Source organism: Artemia franciscana, chromosome 2 (assembly GCF_032884065.1).
Source record: "Artemia franciscana chromosome 2, ASM3288406v1, whole genome shotgun sequence".
Classification (NCBI taxonomy): Eukaryota; Metazoa; Arthropoda; class Branchiopoda; order Anostraca; family Artemiidae; genus Artemia; species Artemia franciscana.
In genome coordinates this window covers 51,656,436-51,676,127 of record NC_088864.1, presented here as the reverse complement: position 1 = coordinate 51,676,127, position 19,692 = coordinate 51,656,436, and the positions used below count along the sequence as shown (strand labels likewise).

The window sequence follows — 19,692 nt, the reverse complement described above, 5'->3', positions numbered from 1 at the left end:
CAAAAAGAGAACATTTCACACTAAGAATAAATACAACCAATTTTTTTCAAACATTCTTTGTCGCTGATGTGCTCCCTTGGGTCAACAAATCAAAATTAGAATCCACTTGTCCTCCGCTTCCAATATTCCCTCACAGTTTCAGCTAGGTCCCTTAAGGGGTTAATTTATACCATTGTCCGTATATGAACTATTGAAGACGTCCTCTTTTGACATCCTGGATGCAGATAGTGTCATTTGCTTCAGTTCAACATCCCCTTCAACATTTACAAAAAGTTTCAACTCAATATCTTAGCCGTTCCTGTCATATTTCAGATTTCGACACCCTGGATGGAGACAGTTCACAGATTTAGTTCAGTATCCCCATCGGTATTCCCTTTTTAATTTAATTCATTTAGTCGTTAGTGTTTGTTTTTTTTGTTTTTTTTTTCAGATACGCCCTTTTCATAACCCAAACAGAGTGTATTTTGATTTAGTTTAACATTTCTCTCAACTTTCTGGAAAAGTTTCAACTCAGTACCCTTAAATATTCCTGAGTTATTGCATAGCCATATTGACAGTCATAATGCACCCAACGTCTCCTTATTTAGTTCAATATTTTCTGATAATTCCTACTTTATACTGTTTTTTGTTGTTGAAAAATTACAAATGTGTTTTTTTTATGACCTTGATGCGCACAGCTTCTTTTGACTTTTTTCTACGACGTTTGTGCATTCCCTGAAATTTCTACTTGACATGCATGGAACTTCCTGAGATACTGCCGATTAGCCTTGTTTGCAACCTTGATACACATAGGGTGTTTTGATTTTGATCAGCACCCTTCGTACAATTCCCTGAAAGTCTCACCTTAATACCCTAAAAAGTTGCTGAGATATTGTAGATATGCCCTTTTTTCAACCTAGATGCAGGTAGTATCTTATGGTTGAATTTAGTATACTCTCTGATTGTTCCCTGAAAGTTCAACTTGATATCCAAAGCCGTTCATGAGATATTGCGGATACTGTCTTTTGACAATCTGTTTGCACGCAATGTCAGTGTTCGGACTCGCCTATAAATTCCTATATTTTAATGGACTCCTATAAAATGCCTATATTTTGGCTAAAATCTTATTATTCCTTTATTTCAGCTGAAGAGCACTAAGAACATTGCTCATGGTTTGCAATTTTCTTTCTTTTGGTGTAGATCGATAAGTAATAACAACTGTTGAGCTTTTTGAACTTAACTAATGCTTTGTGTTGGGCTTAGTAAGCTTCTTCTGCCTGGGCTATGCTGTTGTGTTGACTTAGTAGCCTATGTTTCGTTTTTTGTCATGTTGTGCCTGTCCAAAATAAGCGAAGATCAGTATATAGGCTAGCAGTCTCTGCTTAATGAGACTGGAGTTCTTGCTACTTACGTGTTTCCTGGTTGAACGCTGGCTGGCTGATGTGAATGCCGCCCAGTTATTCAAATGGTTATTCTAAGATAGTTGCTAATTGAGGGAAGTATAATAGACGTGCACTGGGTAGGCTATATGCTACATTCTGTGATCAATCTGTCCTTTATTTATCTGGTCTTTTATTCCCTTCAAAAGAAAAATGATGTCAGTCAGATTGAGACTTTATTTCAGATATTGTAAATTTTTACTTTATCTCCCCCCTTAGTATAGCAATGGTAAGATAATTCGAAAGTTTGATGTCCCTGATATAAGTGCAAAGTTGGCCCTCCTGCATGGAAGATTGTCGGAATAAGCGTTTTATCGTTTATCGTCTCATCATCCTTTGGTCCGTCTGTTCGGTTAATCTCATTGTAGCATAGTGTTTTATGGCACTTGGTATTAACCAAGTGACATGTAGGAATCGCAAATTTTGTCGGTCTGTCTGTCTGTCGGTCCTGGTTTTGCTACTTTAGGCACTTCCAGGTAAGCTGGGACGATGAAATTTGGCAGACGGTTGATCAGATCTTAAGGAAATTTGATGTTTGGAAGGATGTCGTGTCTCAAAGCTCTTATTTTAAATTTTGACCGGATCTGGTGACATTGGGGGGAGTTTGGGGTGACCTAAAATAATGGAAAACGCTTAGATTGGAAGGATTGGGCTGAAACTTGGTGGGAAAAATAAGCACAAGCCCTAGATACATGATTGACATAACCAGAACGGATCCGCTCTTTTTGGGGTAGTTTGAGGGGGGGGGGGGGTTGGTTCTGAAAAATTAGAAAAAATGAGGTATTTTTAACTTACGAACGGGTGGTCGGATCTCAATGGAATTTGATATTTAGAAGGATATCGTGTCTCAAAGCTCTTATTTTAAATCCCGCCCTGATCTGGTGACATCGGGGGAACATAAAATCATGGAAAACGCTTAGATTGGAGGGATCGGGGTGAAACTTGGTAATTTTTGTGACGAGGCATCCCACGCCATCTACCACAGATCTGATCCTGAAGAGTTCTAAATCCTATATTTGGCCTATATTTGGGCCCGGGAAATCCTATAAAAATAGGACAGAGCCTATAATTTGAAACGAACCGTCCTGTCCGAACCCTTCAATGTGTTTGGGATTCATCTCAACATGCACAGAAGGTTTCAGCCTAATACTTTTAGCAGTTGTTGTTTTATTGCAGGTACATTATTTTGACGAAATGTATGCACATAGTGTCTTTTGATTTAGTTCAACATCTTCCCCTAGCATCCTTTGAAAGCGTCTACCAAATACTCTTAGCCGTTCCTGATATTTTGCATACGTGCCTTTTCGACTATTTGAATGTATATAGTATATTTTGATTTTGTTCGACACCCTCTCCACCATTAATTGAAAGGTTTCAACTTAATACCCTTAGAGATTACTAAGATATTGTAGATGTGCCCTTTTGACTACTTGGATGCACATAGGTTCTTGTGATTTAATTCGATTTTCTCCTCAACCTTTTCCTTAAAATTTAAACATAAAACCCCTAGCTACTCAGTTATTGTATATTAGCCATTTTGACAACCATGATACCCTTTGTGTCTTTTGTTTTATTTCAATATCCCTCTCGATATTCTCTGAAATTTCAACTTTATACCCGTATGCCCAATGCCCATGGGGCGACAGTTTCAAGACAACAGTAGGAAACTCGTCTCATCTGCAACTAGTTAACGACCAGTTTACAACCAAAATGAAACATGTTTCTGTCCATGGACGCGAGTGGTTGTGGATGAGTTGAGCTTATCTAATTGAGCAGTGCAGTGTTGTTAACTATATTGAGTTCCGGTGAGGAAATCAATATATGTGACTTTAATTTATTACTATGATTACCGCAGGTTTCGCAGGGTTCAGAATGAGTATTAGGTTCATCTCTGCTTGGAAAAGAAAGCAAAGTCTCGTCTGTTCTTAGCAACAAAAGAACTGTCTCAAACACATAGAGAATTTATCGTGTTTACAGAATGGTACATTTACAGGAAGTTTATAGTTATACAGCTCTTCATGCTTCTCTGTTTTTACGAATTTCACGTTTAATTCCTGGTCTGAGAGTTGAGAACTAAAATAATTGGAAAATATCAACGCGGTAGCTGCCGAAAATGCCTGGGCCAACTCTGAAATGCAACTTTGACCACGGCTGGACGCTCATACGGAACCGGTTTTAGACTTATTGGAAACCATCGCGTCTGGCCTGTCCCGTGGGTGGGCCCCCACCCTAATTTAAGGCTGTAGACACAAAACAGTTGCGTATGTAATCGATTAGCAATTCTAGTCTCAAAACAGTTGCCCCGTGGGAGCTGGGCCTTAGTCCTTTCTGAGCCATTCTTCATAATGCAAATGCGTCTTCCTTACGACCTTGTTAAACGTAGTGCACCTTCCTGACTACTATATAATTCAGCACCCTTCTTACCATTCCTTGAAATTTTCAACTTAATACCATCAGAAGTCCAGAGACATTGCAGATAAATCCTTTTGATAGCCTGGATGCACGAATGTTATTTTGACAACTGCTGTGAATTTAGTATATTTTGATTTAGTTCAACATCTCCCATAACATTCTCCAAAAGTTTCAACTTAGTATCTATCCTTAGCTGTTCCTAAGATGTTGTACATACGTGTTATTGACAACTTGGAAGCTCACAGAGCATTTGATTCATCTCCATATCCACCTTCAACTTGAAGCATTACAGGTTTGCCATTTTGGAGGTGGGGATGCACATAGTGTCTTTTGATTTAGTTCAATATGCCCTGAAAGTTTCAACTAAATAGATATATCTGCTCCGAAAATTTTGCAGATGTGTGTTTTTGACTATTTGGATCCATATAACATCTTTTGATTTAGTTCAACATCCTCGCAGCATTCCTTGAGAGTTTTGGATTAGTACCGTTAGCTGTTCTTGGGGAATTAGCTGATACGTTTATTTGACAACCTGGATGCACATAGTCTTTTGATATTGTTCAAAATCCTATCTGCATCTCCTTAAAGTTTCAACTTTATACCCTTTGCCGTTTTTGAAATATTTGCATATACGCTAAAAACTCCTGCATAGTAAAAAAAGAAAAACCTTCAACTTTCTATGAAAGCTTCAGCTTAACATCCTTAGATGTTCCTGAGATAATGCACAGACGGGATTTTGACAATCTGGATCCGCATAGCCTCTTTAGTTTAGTTTTACATTTTCCTCAATGCTCCCTGAAAGTTTCAACATAGTACTGTTAACTAGTTCATGTCATTTCGACAACCTTAATTAATACATGTCCACCGGTTTCTTTCAACGTGCCCTGAAAGTTTCCATTTAATACCATTCAGAAAGTTTTTAACTCTAGCCATTTCTGAGATTTTGCAAATACGCTCTTTTGACAAACCAGATACACATGTTTCTTGTGGTTAGTTCAATATTCCCCTCATCATAACCGGGGAGTTTCAACTTTTGCCCTAAGCCCTCTCGGAGATATGATGGGGAGGATGAGGCATCTTTGATTTAGTTGTGCAAGGTCTTTAGATTTGTGTTTAGAATCTCCCTTAACATGATGTTAAAATTGAAACTTGATACCCTTAGTCGTTCCTGAGATATTGCTGGTGTTTTTTTTTTTTTTTTTTGCCACCTTTATACGCTTAGTGTGTCTGGATGTAGCTCAAAATTTCCTGGTGTTGTAGTTGCTGTAGTCGTGGCAGTAGTCGTAGTGGTAGTATTGTATTAATAGTAGCCGTAGTAGTCACATTAGTCATAGTATTAGTAGCTGTAATAGTACTAGTCATAGTAGAAGTTGTAGTACTGGTAGTCATAGTTGTTGTAGTAGGGTGCAAAGAGTGTCCTTTAGTTAGTACAACATCCCCCAGAACATGCTTTGAAAGTTTAAACTTGACTCTGTCATTCGTTCCTTAGATCTTGCTGTTGCGCCGTTTTGACAATATTCAAGCTGGTCAGAGAAACATAATTTTGGGACCCATATTTGTGTGTTACGAATCTTTCGATCTGGATTGATCGATATACCAGTTTATCCTAACTTGAACTCTATTTTCAGCATTTCTCCCAATTTTTACGGAATGTTTTTTGATGGTCGAAGCTCCTTGACACAGGGAATTACAGATATAAGCTTCAACTCTTTTAAAAAAAGATTCTTTGCCCCTTTTCTTGCATCTTGATTGGGTAAACCATTTTTTTTTTTTTTTTTTTTTTGGTTTGAGTTCCCTTGACCCTGAAAATATGGGTATAAGTTTCAACCCCTTTGAAGAATTCTTTTTGCCATCTTTTGGATGAACAATTGTCATCGTCCGTTTTCTTTAAATTGCGGTCACCTTGGACCTAAAACTGACTTATACATAAGTCTGTTTACTTTTGAGATTTTGGGATTCTAGTGGCCAAGGAAGCAACGCAAGCTATTCAGACAAAAAAGGTGCTTGTCTTTTTTTTGGGGCCCCTTTTTTGGGTAAACCAATATTTTTTTTTCTACTTGGAACCGCTGATACCAATCAGCTAGATTCCCCGACTTCCGGCTAACAAAACCCCACCTGGTGGACTTCTTGCCACCTCCGTGCAATTGTCCCGCACGGATTGGTAGGTCCCGCCTCCAACCCTCGCAAATGATTTTGTCTTTACTCTAATGTTGCTTGGGACTTTGGATCTCGTAATTTTCAGATTGTGCTGTACATCCTAGGAAAATTAAAGCAAACAAATTTATATTTGTTTACTTACAAATATATTGAATAATTGTACATAAATTGATTAATGTACAAATAATACATTAATTGGGACGGAGTACATTAATTTGAATCGTAAATTTGATAATTTCCTCTTTATTATTTTCTTCAATTCTTTTTTACTGGCTTAAATTCTAGGGTGACACTCCTGATAGTGCAGGATTACCTCTCCCTGGCATTCCTGGTCCCTTCATGTCGGAATTTCAATTCGCTGAAGAAGATGTTTCTGATGAGAGCTTGAAGAATTTCCTGCAAAAACTAGCCAAATGTCTAGCTGGTAAAATAATTTTATTTTAGAAACGATTACTTGTAATTCCAAAAGTATCTAAAGGTTAGCCTATAATTTTTTTTTTAAAGGGAAGGATGTAACAAGCCTTTATCCAGTACCCTGTGACTTTCAAGGAATGTGTAATGAAAATATTCACTTGAATAATAATTGGAGTACAACAATGATTTTCATAGCACACAAAATGCAAAGTGCCTGGTGTAAAAACAAAGGATTTATTAGTTGATAATGGTCTTTATATACCATGATAATGGTCTTTGTATATCAAGTAATGAATAAGCCTTTTTTCAACACGTAAGAATTTAGCTCATTTTCGGGCTGAACTGAGACCTAGCTGGTTTTTGCACCGATTCAGGACATGGATTGTTCTTTTAATCAGATTTAGGACTCAGCTCGTTTTTTTCTTACTGAATCAGGATTTAGCTCGTTTTTGCACCTAGTGAGGACTTGGCTTGTTTTTGCACTGAGTCAGGACCTTGCTCGCTTTTGCTCTGAACAATGACTTCGCTAATTTCTGTACCGAGTCAGAACTTCGTTTATTCTACAGTCATCATTTTGCCGAGTTTTGACTGAGTCAGCCCATAGCTAGGTTTTATCTTTTTTAATATTAAGACAGGACTTCGCTCATGGTATTTATTTAATCCGTGTAATCAAAGTTCTAAAGCTTGGACTTAAATTGTTTTTAAACCGAAGTATGATTTAGCTCGTTTCCTACGATTCGTAAGGGGTTTATGTGTCAGGACTTACCTCATTTCTGCACATTCATTCCATCTTTTTGGTTTTTATTATTTTTTTTATTTCTTAAAATAATTCATGTAACACTGAATCAGAATCAGGGCTCGCTTTGACACTGAATCAGAAAATAAATAGTTTCTACACTGAATCACGACTTTGTTCATTAGTACACTGCCTCATTAAAATTTAAATTGCTTTTACACATATTCAGGACTTGACTTGCTTTCGTAACCACTCACGATTTGCCTGGTTCTTGCACTGAGATTCGCTTTCCCTTTGTTATTCCTGTTTAAACAAGGTGCAACATGCCTACGTTTCTGCCAATTAGTTTGCACTCGTGAGGGTTATTTATTCTACACTTTATCGTGAGGCCTTCGTTCTTACAGATTTCACTTCTACCCATTTTTCAGTTTTCTTCAAAGTGCTAAATCCTCATATTTATTATCAGGATCAATTTCTGAAAAAGTTAGGTTCTGAGAGGGGAGGGTTAAGTCCGGCTTTTGTACAAAATCAAGACAGCTCGTTTCTAAGCCTTGTCATGACTTAACTCTTTTGCACCGAGTCTGAGAGCACCGAATCTATTTATATTTTTTGGCTAAATGGCTTTCTCATAGTTTTGATCGAATGATTTTGAGAAAAAAAGCAGCGGAGGAGGAGGCCTAGTTGACCTCCGATTTTTTGGCTACTTAAAAAGGCAACTAGAACTTTTATTTTTTTACGAATGTTTTTATTAGCAAAAGATATTCGTAACTTACAAATTAGCTTACCTAACGAACTTCTGTATTCTCATGTTTTTATTACGTATATGAGGGGGTTCAACTCCTCGTCAGTACCTCGCTCTTAAGACTAAAGCTTAAATTTTGTCCCCATTTCTTAAGAATGACCCCTGTATCACAAAAGCCGTAGTTGAAATTACTAAAAATACTTTAGCGTAAAGAGCGAGGTATTAGGAGGAGGTGAGCCCATCATATGCGTAATAATTTCTGTTCGTTTCAAGTTTTAATGCTGCTCCTTACTTTCAGTTGAAAAAACCTTTTCATATTCATTTTTTTTCATTGTTTTTTTTTTTTTTTAATAAACCAGAAAATCCTGCGCTCTCTTCATGGAAATTTTCTTCCTCTATGACAAATTCCTCCAAAGAAAGTTCCTCCAACATATCCGCCTCTTCTCAACCCCTCCCCCAACAAAAAAATTCCCCTGAAAACGTTTGTACACTTCTAAATAATAATTACTATGTGTAATTACTATATGTAAGTACTGGTCAAAGCTTGTAACTTGTAGCCCCTCCCACGGGGACTCTGGGGGAGTAAGTCGTCCCCAAAGACATAGTTATAAGGTTTTTGATTAGTCTGAATAAAATGGCTATCTCAGAATTTTGATCCGGTGACTTTTGAAAAATAATTAGCGGGGGAGGGGGCCTAGGGGCCCTCCTTTTTTTTGGTCACTTAAAAAGGGCGTTCGAACTTTTCATTTCCGTTAGAATGAGCCCTCTCACAAGATTCTAGGACCACTAGGTCGATACGATCACCCCTGGGGAAAACAAAAAACAAATAAACAGGCATCCGTGATCTGCCTTCTGGCACAAAATACAAAATTCCACATTTTTGTAGATAGGAGTTGAAACTTCTACTATAGGGTTCAATGATACGCTGAATCTGATCTTGTGATTTCCGTTAAGATTCTATGATTTTTAGGGGTTGTTTCCTCCTATTTTCTAAAATAATGCAAATTTTCTCAGGCTCGTAACTTTTGATGAGTAAGACTAAATTTGGCGAAATGTATATATTTAAAATCAGCATTAAAATGCGATTCATTATAAAATGTTAGTCCATTATGAATTCTATACAAATAGTTAAAATGTAAGACAGACTATCTCACAATGAGCATTTTCATTTTGACCTAATGGCCAGCTATACTTAAAATATAATACTGACTTTTTCACAATGAGCATTTTCATTTTGACCTAATGGCCAGCTATACTTAAAATATGATACTGACTATTTCACAATGAGCATTTTTATTTGACCTAATGGCCAGCTATACTTAAAATATGATACTGACTATTTCACAATGAGCATTTTCATTTTGACCGAACTGTCAATCAAAGAGATGTGTCTATTGTATGAAAATGCTTACTTCCTATTCACAAAAGTCATAAGCTTGTCACCAGTAAATACATTGTATCTGACTCAAAACATGACATATATCTTAGTAGATTGATTTCAGCTGGACTTTTCTAAAATGTTATATCTTCTGTAGACGTATATCATCTTGAAGTTGGTTTAGCATGGACATGCTTGGTTGCGGTAACTCAAACAACATTCATATTGAATATCACAACATGATTGGAATTACCAAACCTGCTAAAGGAAAGGGCTAAACTAGTGTCTTTTATCAGACTTTCGATTTGCGTTTGCTTTTGGAGATTTATTAAGGGGAGCTACTATTTTTTTTCTATTTTGTACATTATCATGTTTTTTTCTCTTTATTGAACGCTTGGATTTATCCACTCAACTCCCTAATAAAGGAAAATAATTAAAATGCCCAGCGTTCCTAATACGAGGGAAGAATTTTCCGTAGGGAAGGAAGGTTGGATTGTTCATGTCTGAGAATTCTCAATAGAGAATCCTCCTTGGGGGCAATTTTTCTAGGGAAGTTGTTTTCCTCAAGAATAGAACTTCAGCAGAAAAATGTTCCGGGGGCGGGGAGGTATTTTGTTTCCTTTTAATATCGCAGCAAGGAGAGCCGTCTAAGCTAGTTCACAATATTTTGGGAGTCGTTTAAAGGGTCAAGTTAAAAATTCGAGGCGTGCTGGAGAATCAAGTGGATTTATAACTATGAATTGGGGAAGGGGACATCAGAATTAAATGTTCAGTTTACTGTACACGTAAGAGAGAGCTTAAATACTTCTCGAAGTTTCTTGGCAATCGGAAGAACGGTGCAATAATGATATAGGACTCACCCAAGCATGAATTCTGTTTTATATATGAATAATTTCAAAAATCAGGTGCATATACCGTCTTTTGATTTACTCAGGTAAGTTTTCTGTTTTCCAAAAGGCTTCGAGCTTGTCGACTATGTTGAAGAAAAATGACTATTCCGATATTTCGATCAGATCACTTTTAGATCGCAAGGGGTGAGTAGGGAAAAATGCAGGGGAGGGAGGTTTGTTGCTAGGAATATTGCTGATATCCCTGCAAATTGTTTTTACCTAATACAAATAGCAGTTCAAATAGAGATAAACCCTTTTATTAGACAGTGAAAAACAATGACAAAAATTCTGGGGTTTTCGATCAAATGCACATCGACCGTTATCAGCAGATAACCTTCGCAGACCATTTGTTAACAACAATTCTTTTTAATTTTAAAGAAATAGAAAGGTCACCGAAATCAAGTATAAATCATCAGGATTGTATGTTAAAGAGGCTAAAATACAAAACAAACATATACAATTTTTTTCAGTTTTCGCGTCTTGGGGGTTATTTATGTTAAATTGTATGTTAAAGAGGCTAAAATACAAAACAAACATATACAATTTTTCATTTTTCCCATCTTGAGGGTTGTTTTTACCATTTGTTTGACTAATCAGTAAAAGCCGCTCAACTCTGGAAAGCAAATAATCTTCCCGAGCTCCATTTAGAAAATGGTTATATAAATAAATCAACTTGTCTATTATGGTTTGTTGACTTAGTAAATACTATCAGAAATTGAATTTTAATTTAAACAATGGAGTTTGGAGTTTTTTAATCGTTTGGAGTTTCATCCAGTGTTGCGATATTGATTTTTTGAATTGTACTAGACATAGGTCTAAAAATGTACTTCCCGGGAAAAAATGTACCAGACGCAAAAAATTTTTTTTCGCGTGTTGCGCTTCGCACAACACGCTATCTTCTTTCGCGCTACTGTACGAATCTATACAATATCGTTCTTTTCGCTTATTTTTCTCTCTCTTCCCGATGGCTCCCATTTTCTTTTCTAACCTTATTTTTCCGCACCTTCGTGTTTTCTGGAATAGAGCTTGGCTCTAGAGCGTGCTCAGTAGCCAAAGAGCCAAAATGTGCCTATTGAGGTAAATTAGTTCTGCCAAATGAAGGTAACTCAGAGCTGGAAAGTCACGCAAAATCTGCCACAAAGGAAAAGCGGTTGAGTCGCGAAGAAATTCCACTGGATCCACGAACCACGGACCCAGAGATGTCTCTTCCGAAAATCCCTTATTCGTCTTATTTAACCAATTTGAACAACGCTTACGGAAAGCGGCAGTAGCCTAACCTAAGTGATAACCAAAAGGATAGCAATTTTAAGCAGAGTGAAGCGGAAGAAACCGCAGATAACCAAAACAAAAACTTCAAATATGCTTTGTCCATGGAGGACATATGTTATGTCTATGGGCCTGGCTCTAATCGAGAAAGGGGTTGTTGAGTTGTGGAGCTCGGAATGAGCTCATATTAAAATTACGGCCCATTTTACGGCGTTATTTATCTTTCTTTATGTTAGATCATCGGATACAAAAGTAGGAATGAACAGAAAAACAAGATATTCACTTCTTTTAAAAACTAAAACTTCTTAGGAATTATCACGAGATCATCACGTCTTCAATATCTCTTAGCAGAGACTCAATTTCCTCCTGTTGATCATCTTCTACTTCAACAATTGCCTGTTCTTCAGACCCTTTCTTTTTTTCCTGAGGGTTCCAGGAGACACAAGTACCATGATCGCGAATATGCTCCCTTGTCCGAATCAAGGAGTAAATGGTGTCAACTGCAAGGCGGTTTCGAGACTTCGTTTTAACCACCGACACTGCACTGAAAATACGTTCGACACAGGCCGATGAGTATGGAAGGGACATGACAGAAAACATGAATGTACAAAGCTCTGCATACTTTGAAGAGCCAAGACCATTTTTAAGCTCGTTCAGTTTCCCCCAGAACACCTCTGGACTTTTCAAGTATTGGGGTGGCAAATGCTTTGATTCAGCAGGGATTGATCGCCACTGAGAGCTCAATTCTTCTAGAGATTGTCGGTTGACTAAGTTAGGAAACATGACTAGTACTGGTACTAAATCCTCTCGGCCAGAGGCAGCCACAACCGGGTCGATCACTTTCATTTTCTGCAGAACCTTAAAGGTTGAGTTGCAGTAAAAGCGGACATAAAACTCCATTGCCAACTAAAAACTTCAGACACACTAGTTTGAACGCATGCACTGTTGGGGCAGGAATATTTTTCTTGATAACCTCAGCTTCCACGTTTGCTCCCACATAGATTCGTTCGAGAGGCAAGAAATACTCTCGGTTGGACGGATCATAGGTCCCTAACGGCTTGTTTTCAACTACTTCCGGACGTAGGAAGTTCCTTAGGATAGTCCCAAATACCGTAGAGACCTCGTTGCAAAGGCAGTGCAGCCTAACCCCCTCAGCTTGAAACAATATGTTCAGCTTGTTGACTTGCGGCAAAATGAAGCCCAGGAACTGCAAGTACAGTTTCATGTACACATTTTCCATCATTTTCAGGACCTTTTCAGCAGAGGCCGACTTGATGGCCTTGAATTCCTCGTAAAAGTACACTTTCAGAGCTCTCCACTGTTCTAAAATTCGCATAACTACGGACTCGAGAGACAGCCAACGGACGTCACAGACTTTCAGCAGTCTATGGTTTTTCGTATCTGTTATCCCCTGAAACTCTGCATATGCTGCAATACGCTTTGGTGAATGCTGTATATAGTTATATACATCACGGACAAACTCATCAAATTCTAGTGGGATCTCTTTGGAGGCGTTAGACGCGCATAGTGCAAGGCTATGGCACACACAGCCTACAACAATAACATACGGATTGTCAATTTTCACAAGAGCCTTCAGCCCCGTTACCTCCCCCATGTTCACAGAGGCATTATCCCATCCGAAACCTATGCAGTTCTCTTTTGGGATATTTCTGACGCTGAGTAGCTTATCTACTTCTCCCTTCATTATCTGAGCTGTTGCTGATGGCACCTCGACAAGTCCTAATAAGCGATCGCAAACACGTTTTAACTGAGGACACCAGAAGCGAGCAACAACAGCCATAGATTTAACAACAGATTTGTCTGTCGATTCATCCAACAAGATTGAAAACTTGCATTTCTGCAATTTCTCTGAGAGAGCCTGGTCTGCATCAGGTGCCAACTTTTTCACAATGATATTTCGTGTTTTGTCACGGCCGCACGTAATCTTACCTGCGATCACGGAATCAGGGAACACATTTTTTAGGAGCCCTGGCAGATGTTCCATAACCCTAAATGGCAGGTTGTGTTCAGCAATAAAGCCGCTGAGCTTCAGCTCTGCATTCTCAACACTCTTCTGCAACATCACACTTTTCTTAAATTCAACGTTACTGGAGCACAAGTTTGCTAGATCAGTTGTATGCTGCTTTGCCTCAAAGTTCTTTACATGGGATTTATTTTTGGAATGTCGAAGAGCATGGGTTTTTCCTCCAATGTAACTTTTGTTGCAAACCAGGCACATAAATCTTGTACTGTCCTTCTCATCCTTCCGAATCCATTTCTGCAGGTCTTTGTCAGAAAGCCAGTCACTGTTAAATTTGTGCTTGTAATGTGTCTTTTTCTTTTTTGGCTTTGCGTTGACATTCATTCTCTCATCAACACATTCGTCATCAGAGTCAGACTCTTCAGATTCACTAGATTCAGTACTGCTGCCGCTTTCTTCACCTAGTGATATCATATCCTGGTCACAGTTTTTGCTGTTCTTATCACTGCCCAAGTTTGCTCGGCTATCAGGGTTTATTCCAGCCTGTACTTCTGTCACCTCGTGCAATTCTTCAGTGGGTTTGTTCGGATTTTCTTGTCTCTTATCTGTCTCATCTGGAGGTCCTGGCTTTTTGAAAAACTGTTGAAGTTTTGATTGCTTCATTTTGTCCTTAAAAACGATATATAGCATATAATTCCATGTATCTACTAGCTACTCTCTACTACGTATGGTAAATCAAAAAAGAGGATTAAAACTAGCTTTTTTCACGGTAAGAATGACAAGCATACTAGGCTAGATAGTAATTTTACTTTGGGATTTTTTTGTTAGCTTTACCCTTGATCAGGTAAACAGATGCTGACAAAAAACCAGAGAATCCCTTCTACAATCACACAACACAGAAGTACGGATTTCCTAAAGAGATTTCCCTGAAAAACTGTGTTATGTGATAGCAGTAAATAATGCATGGGTGATCGAAATATGTACTGATATTCCAATAAACACGGTGACAAAGACAGTGAAAACTCTGATCACAAAGATGTGTGCGCCTGTCATCTCTTTAAGAAGAGTAACCATCTGGTAAGCTACTACAAAATTACCCATGGCCATGATAGATATAAAGGAACGCTTATCCTCCACAGAATTTCAGGCTGTGGGATACTTGTCACTGACTTTGTCAGGTACTACCCATGTCAGTAATTATCCTGATTTTGGTAGAGTAGCCTACAGGTTAAAAAAAAATACAATAAAGGTTCCTGCTTTTTTTATTCCAAAACTAGCAATGGTACAGTAGAGGTATGCTTATTTAAACAGTTACCATACTTAAATATAAACAATGCAGTTTTGGGCTAAATGGTAGAATGAAGATCCAAAATACCTATTCAGGTAGACTATTTTCAGAGGCCCCTAAGTGCCTACTTTGGCTAATTGATTGTTAACTTTAGTCAGAGCAAGTGCATGAAAATGGCAAAGTTCAAAGTCAACAAACATTCAAATAAGTATACCTCTACCCAAGTATGCTGCACATGAAAGGTTCATGAAGGTAGATTTCACCATGGCATATGTCTAGCCGATATGCTCTCCACTACACTCCTAGTCACTCCTACTCTAAGCCTCTTCTATCTGCTTTTCCACAAGTGATCAGCTTAAGAAACATGGGGGCTAATCGCATACAGGTATGGCTCACATAAAACTTATTGTCATTCATACTATAACTGATAGATATTTTGAACAGTCTGAACTTGTAGGTTTGAATGTGCATTTTGTTAGATCACTAAGTTAGTGATCGAGCCTGTAGCAATGTGGGTTGCAAGAAGGACTTGTTGCACAAATACCGTACATAACAATCATCTGAATAAGCCACTACACTACATACTTAGCGTTGCTGACATGGCAAATCTGAAGAAGACTTCAGCAGGCTTACCTCACAACTGGAGTTAAGATGATGATGATTGATTAACCGTCCTCTCTTGTCTGATGACCTTAGGACGTCTTTCTTTGGGTTGATTTACTTATACTGCTGTTGCTCTTCCAATCTTCTTCAAAAATTTTGTCATGAGCTTGACTGCCTCGACTGCCAGCTTGTCATCTTTTATGTCCCCTAGTAACACAGTTGCACTGAGTGGTTTATTTATATTGTTTAAAAATTCTATTATTTCTTTTCTTTCTGTTCTGCAATTTTGGCATTCAATTAATATGTGATGGATAGTTTCAATCTTGCCACACTTAACACAGTTTTCACTTTCACCCAAGAATTTGGCTTTATATGCTTGGGTCCCAGCATGGGTGGATCTTAGCCGAAACATGATACTGCTTTCTTCTCTGTTAAGCTTTTCATATAGACCTCTTTCAAACTGAATATTTGTTTTGTTGTTTGCCCACCATGTTCCATTTTTGTCTCTCCATTCACTTAGCCTTTCTATTTTAATTTTTTTGATCATATTTTCAATTGTACCGATTATTTTTGGTGTTGTTCCATTTATTGGTAACCCTGCCACTATCGCTTTTTTAGCAGCGATATCAGCTTCTTCATTCCCTCTTATGTTTTTGTGTCCAGGTACCCACATAATGGTTACTGATGTATTTGTGGATGTTGCCAGTTCATCCATTACTAACTGAGTAGTTGTTATCTCTCTTGAGGTTTGTTTTGGTGATTGCAATGCTTCTATTGCACTTTTTGAGTCAGAACAAATTAGTATCTTGTTTTTTTCTGAAGAAATTGACATTAAGTAACTGCCTGCTTTCATAATAGCGACAAGTTCAGCCTCAAAAATGGACTGTGATGGATCCAGCTTGAATAGCTCTGTCTTATTCAATATTGGTATGACAAAAGCAGCTCCTACACCCTCATTATTTTTTGATCCGTCCGTGTATACTTTTAAGTGTTCTTTATACTCTGTAACCATTAAATGGTTGAATTTGATGTAGTTAAGTGGATCTTCTTTTTCAAATTCGTTTGTTAGATATTTGATGCTTCTACTTGTCCATGGGGGTATTAGTGGTGGGTCTTGCAGGTGTAACATCTCACTAAAATTGAAGATTATATCCTGTGTTTTCAATAAACTCTCTGCTTTTTCTATCATCCATTCTTTATTCCGCTTTCGTTTTTTGTTAAATGTATGGGTAAGTCCTCTTTTAATAATTAGAGCTTTGCATGGGTGGGATGATGGGGCTAGCCATATCTTTTTCAGGTACTTCAGCATCTGTTGTTCTCTTCTGGTTTGCAGGTCAACTATTCCACTTTCAATTAATAAGAAGGAGATGGGCGTTGTACTTCTTGCCCCAAAGGCTATTCTTAACGCGCTATTTTGGACAACTTCCAGTTTGTTTAGCGTGCTTTTTGAAGCAATATTGTAGAAAAGTGAGGCATAATCAATCTTTGCTCTAATGTATTTACAGTAGAACTCAAGCATAAATACTGTATTCGCTCCCCAAGTTTTCTTAGAAAGCATTTTCATGATGTTAAGTCGTCTTATGCATGACTGTTTTATATGTTCCACCATTGGTTGAAGGGTCATCTTTTCATCTATCAAACATCCCAGATATAAGTGTTTAGAGACTCTTTCTATTGTTCGATTTTTCAACATCAAATCTGGGATATTAGTTATATGTCTATTTGTGAAGACCATCATTTTTGTCTTTGTGATTGAAAATTCTAAGTCTAGATCCTCAGCCCAAAATGTCAGCTGATTGATCATTTGTTGTAGTTTTGTTATTATTTCTGTTTCTTTCTGCCCTATTAGCCAGAAGCAAATATCGTCAGCAAATACTGAGGCCTTTATTTCATCGTCATTCAGTGGGCTATTGTATTGACTTACATTATAGAAATCTGGACCCAGTGCTGAGCCCTGTGGGACTCCTCTTTGTGATTTTACATGAATATGGGAAAGGCAATTTCCTGATTTAACTTGGACAGTTCTTTCTCTTAGATATTCATGACAGACTGATATTAGGGGACCCTTTATTCCCAAGCTAATCAGTCCATCCAAAATCTGTCTGTGGTTAATAACGTCAAATGCTGACTTAATGTCCATGAAGACGGTTATCATGATCTTATGGTTCTGCAGGGAATATAGGGCATCTCGTTGGAGCAATGCAAGATTGTCCGTGGTACTTAAACCTTTGCGAAATCCACATTGGAATGGAGGTAGAAATTGGTTGGTTTCCATAATCCAGTTTATTCTATTCTTTATTAATCGTTCATAAAGCTTCCCCATTACAGGTAATAAGGTTATAAATCTGTGATTTTCTAGCTTCGTTGGATCTTTATGGGGCTTGGGTAACATGATTGCTACTCCCTTTTTCCATATTTTTGGGAATTCCCCTGATTCCCAGCAATTGTTAATTATTTGAAGAAGCATTTTAATCCATTTTGAAGGAAGTTTTTTAAAATAATGAGGATATATTTGGTCATTGCCTGGTGCTGTTAGTGGTAGGTTTTTAATTGTAGTTTCTAACTCATTTATAGTAAAAGGTTGATTGTAGGGTGCGTCAGTAGATGTGTCTCTAGCTCTTTTTATTTTCCAGAGGGTTTTTCTTACAGCTGACTGGTTTATTTCTTCTTTGTTTATAACTGATTTGAGATATCTTGCCCCTTCATTGGCTATTTCGTGATTATCTATAATTTCTTTTCCATCTGATTGAATTGGCATGTTTACTTGGGGTTGTTCATTATAAAAGCCATTCATTTTCTTAATAAACTTAAAGATCTTTGTTGAGGGTTGTCTAAAATCAAGTTTTTCCAGGTATTGCTTCCAGCTTTTATATTTTTCTTCCTTTACTGTTTTTTTTAATATGGCCGTGGTTTTCTGTAAGTGTAGATAATTCTCAAACGTGAACATTGCTTCATAGTGTCTTTTTGCTTTTGTCATTTGCTTCTTTGCCTCTTTGCAAATATTGTTCCACCAGGGGTTGTGTTTGTGTTTCGTGTGCGTTTCTGTTTTATTTGTTATAGTCGACTCTGCTGCTTGTATCAAACTGCTTTGAAATGTTTCAATTGTTTCTTCAATATTGTTTGAGCTCACAAAGGTATTTTCAAGATTTTGCAATTCTAAGATTTCTTGGTATTTGTCCCAATTCACTTGTTTGATGTTTGTTTGTTTTCTGCAGCTATCATTTTCACACTTCGTGGGTTGATCTCTTATTTCATGCATTACTGGTAGGTGGTCACTCAACAAAGTGATTTCACTTGCTGACCAAATTGTCCATTTAGAAGCTATATTAGCTGGTGTAATTGATAGATCTATTGTAGTGTATGTGTTTGTTCTTTTGCAGTGACGTGTTTTCAGATTTTTAGGTGTGATTAGACATGCATCTAAATTGTCTTGTAGAAAAACTTCCACTGAATTTCCAGCACTATTTGAGATACCACAATCACACCAAATATTATTGTGTGCATTTAGGTCTCCAAGGATTATATATTTTTCACAGGACGGAATTGTTTTCACTATTTCCTCAATAAACTTACCAATTTTCTTATTTTCTCCTTTTGGGTTGTAAATATTTATGATGTTGAGTTTTTGACGATTTTTCAAATATACTGTGCATCCTACTGCTTCTATCATTTGGTAATTTTTATCTTGTGAGATTTCTATATTTAAAGGCTTGAAATGGTACTTTTTACTTATGGCTATTAGAGTGCCTCCTCCACTGCCTTGTATTCTATCCTGTCTTGTGACATTAAATCCTGTGAGTTTAAATTTTTTATATGGGACTAGCCATGTTTCTTGTAGGCATATTATATCTACTTTATAATCGACTGCAAATTTTTTTAACATATCTGTTTTCGTGCCTGTCAGTGATTGAGAGTTCCATGAGACTACTAACATATCAGTTGGTTGAGTGTGCTTTCGTTTCTAACTTTGAATGCTCTGTCTAATTCTGGTTCATTGATTTCTCGGGCTTATTTTAATATTTGTGATTTGTTCAATAACTTTGCATAAGCTATTGATTTTGTCTTCAACTGGAATTGAGCTTGTGTCAAATATTCTTGGATTTCTTGCAATTTCTTTTATTATCTTTTTCACCACTGTTTGTACATCACTTTGAATTTCTAATTCTTGGTCTCTTGATATTGGAGGAAATTCTTCTTTGTTTAGATAAAATTGACTAGTTTTTGAATGTTGTTTGTTTGCAACTTGCGCATAAGATTTGTATGCTGATTCAGCTCTTTTTATACCTATATTTTGGGTTTCTGCAATTTTTGTAATAATCTTGTTTTGTCTTCTTTGTGGGCAAGTAGCGGATGTAGTTGTATGGTTACCATTGCAGTTTACACTGTGATATTTTGTATTTCTTGTTT

The 19,692-nt window shown here is 37.3% G+C and overlaps 1 protein-coding gene across 1 annotated transcript in view; it reads left to right on the top strand.

The window, feature by feature from the left end:
• Positions 1–19,692, top strand: part of LOC136043411 (mitochondrial carrier homolog 2-like) — a 72,589-nt gene that overhangs the window by 26,612 nt on the left and 26,285 nt on the right. The window contains exon 4 of the mRNA XM_065728322.1: positions 6,273–6,411. Within this exon, the coding sequence (XP_065584394.1) occupies positions 6,273–6,411 (139 nt within the window). The remainder of the gene's footprint in view (positions 1–6,272; positions 6,412–19,692) is intronic.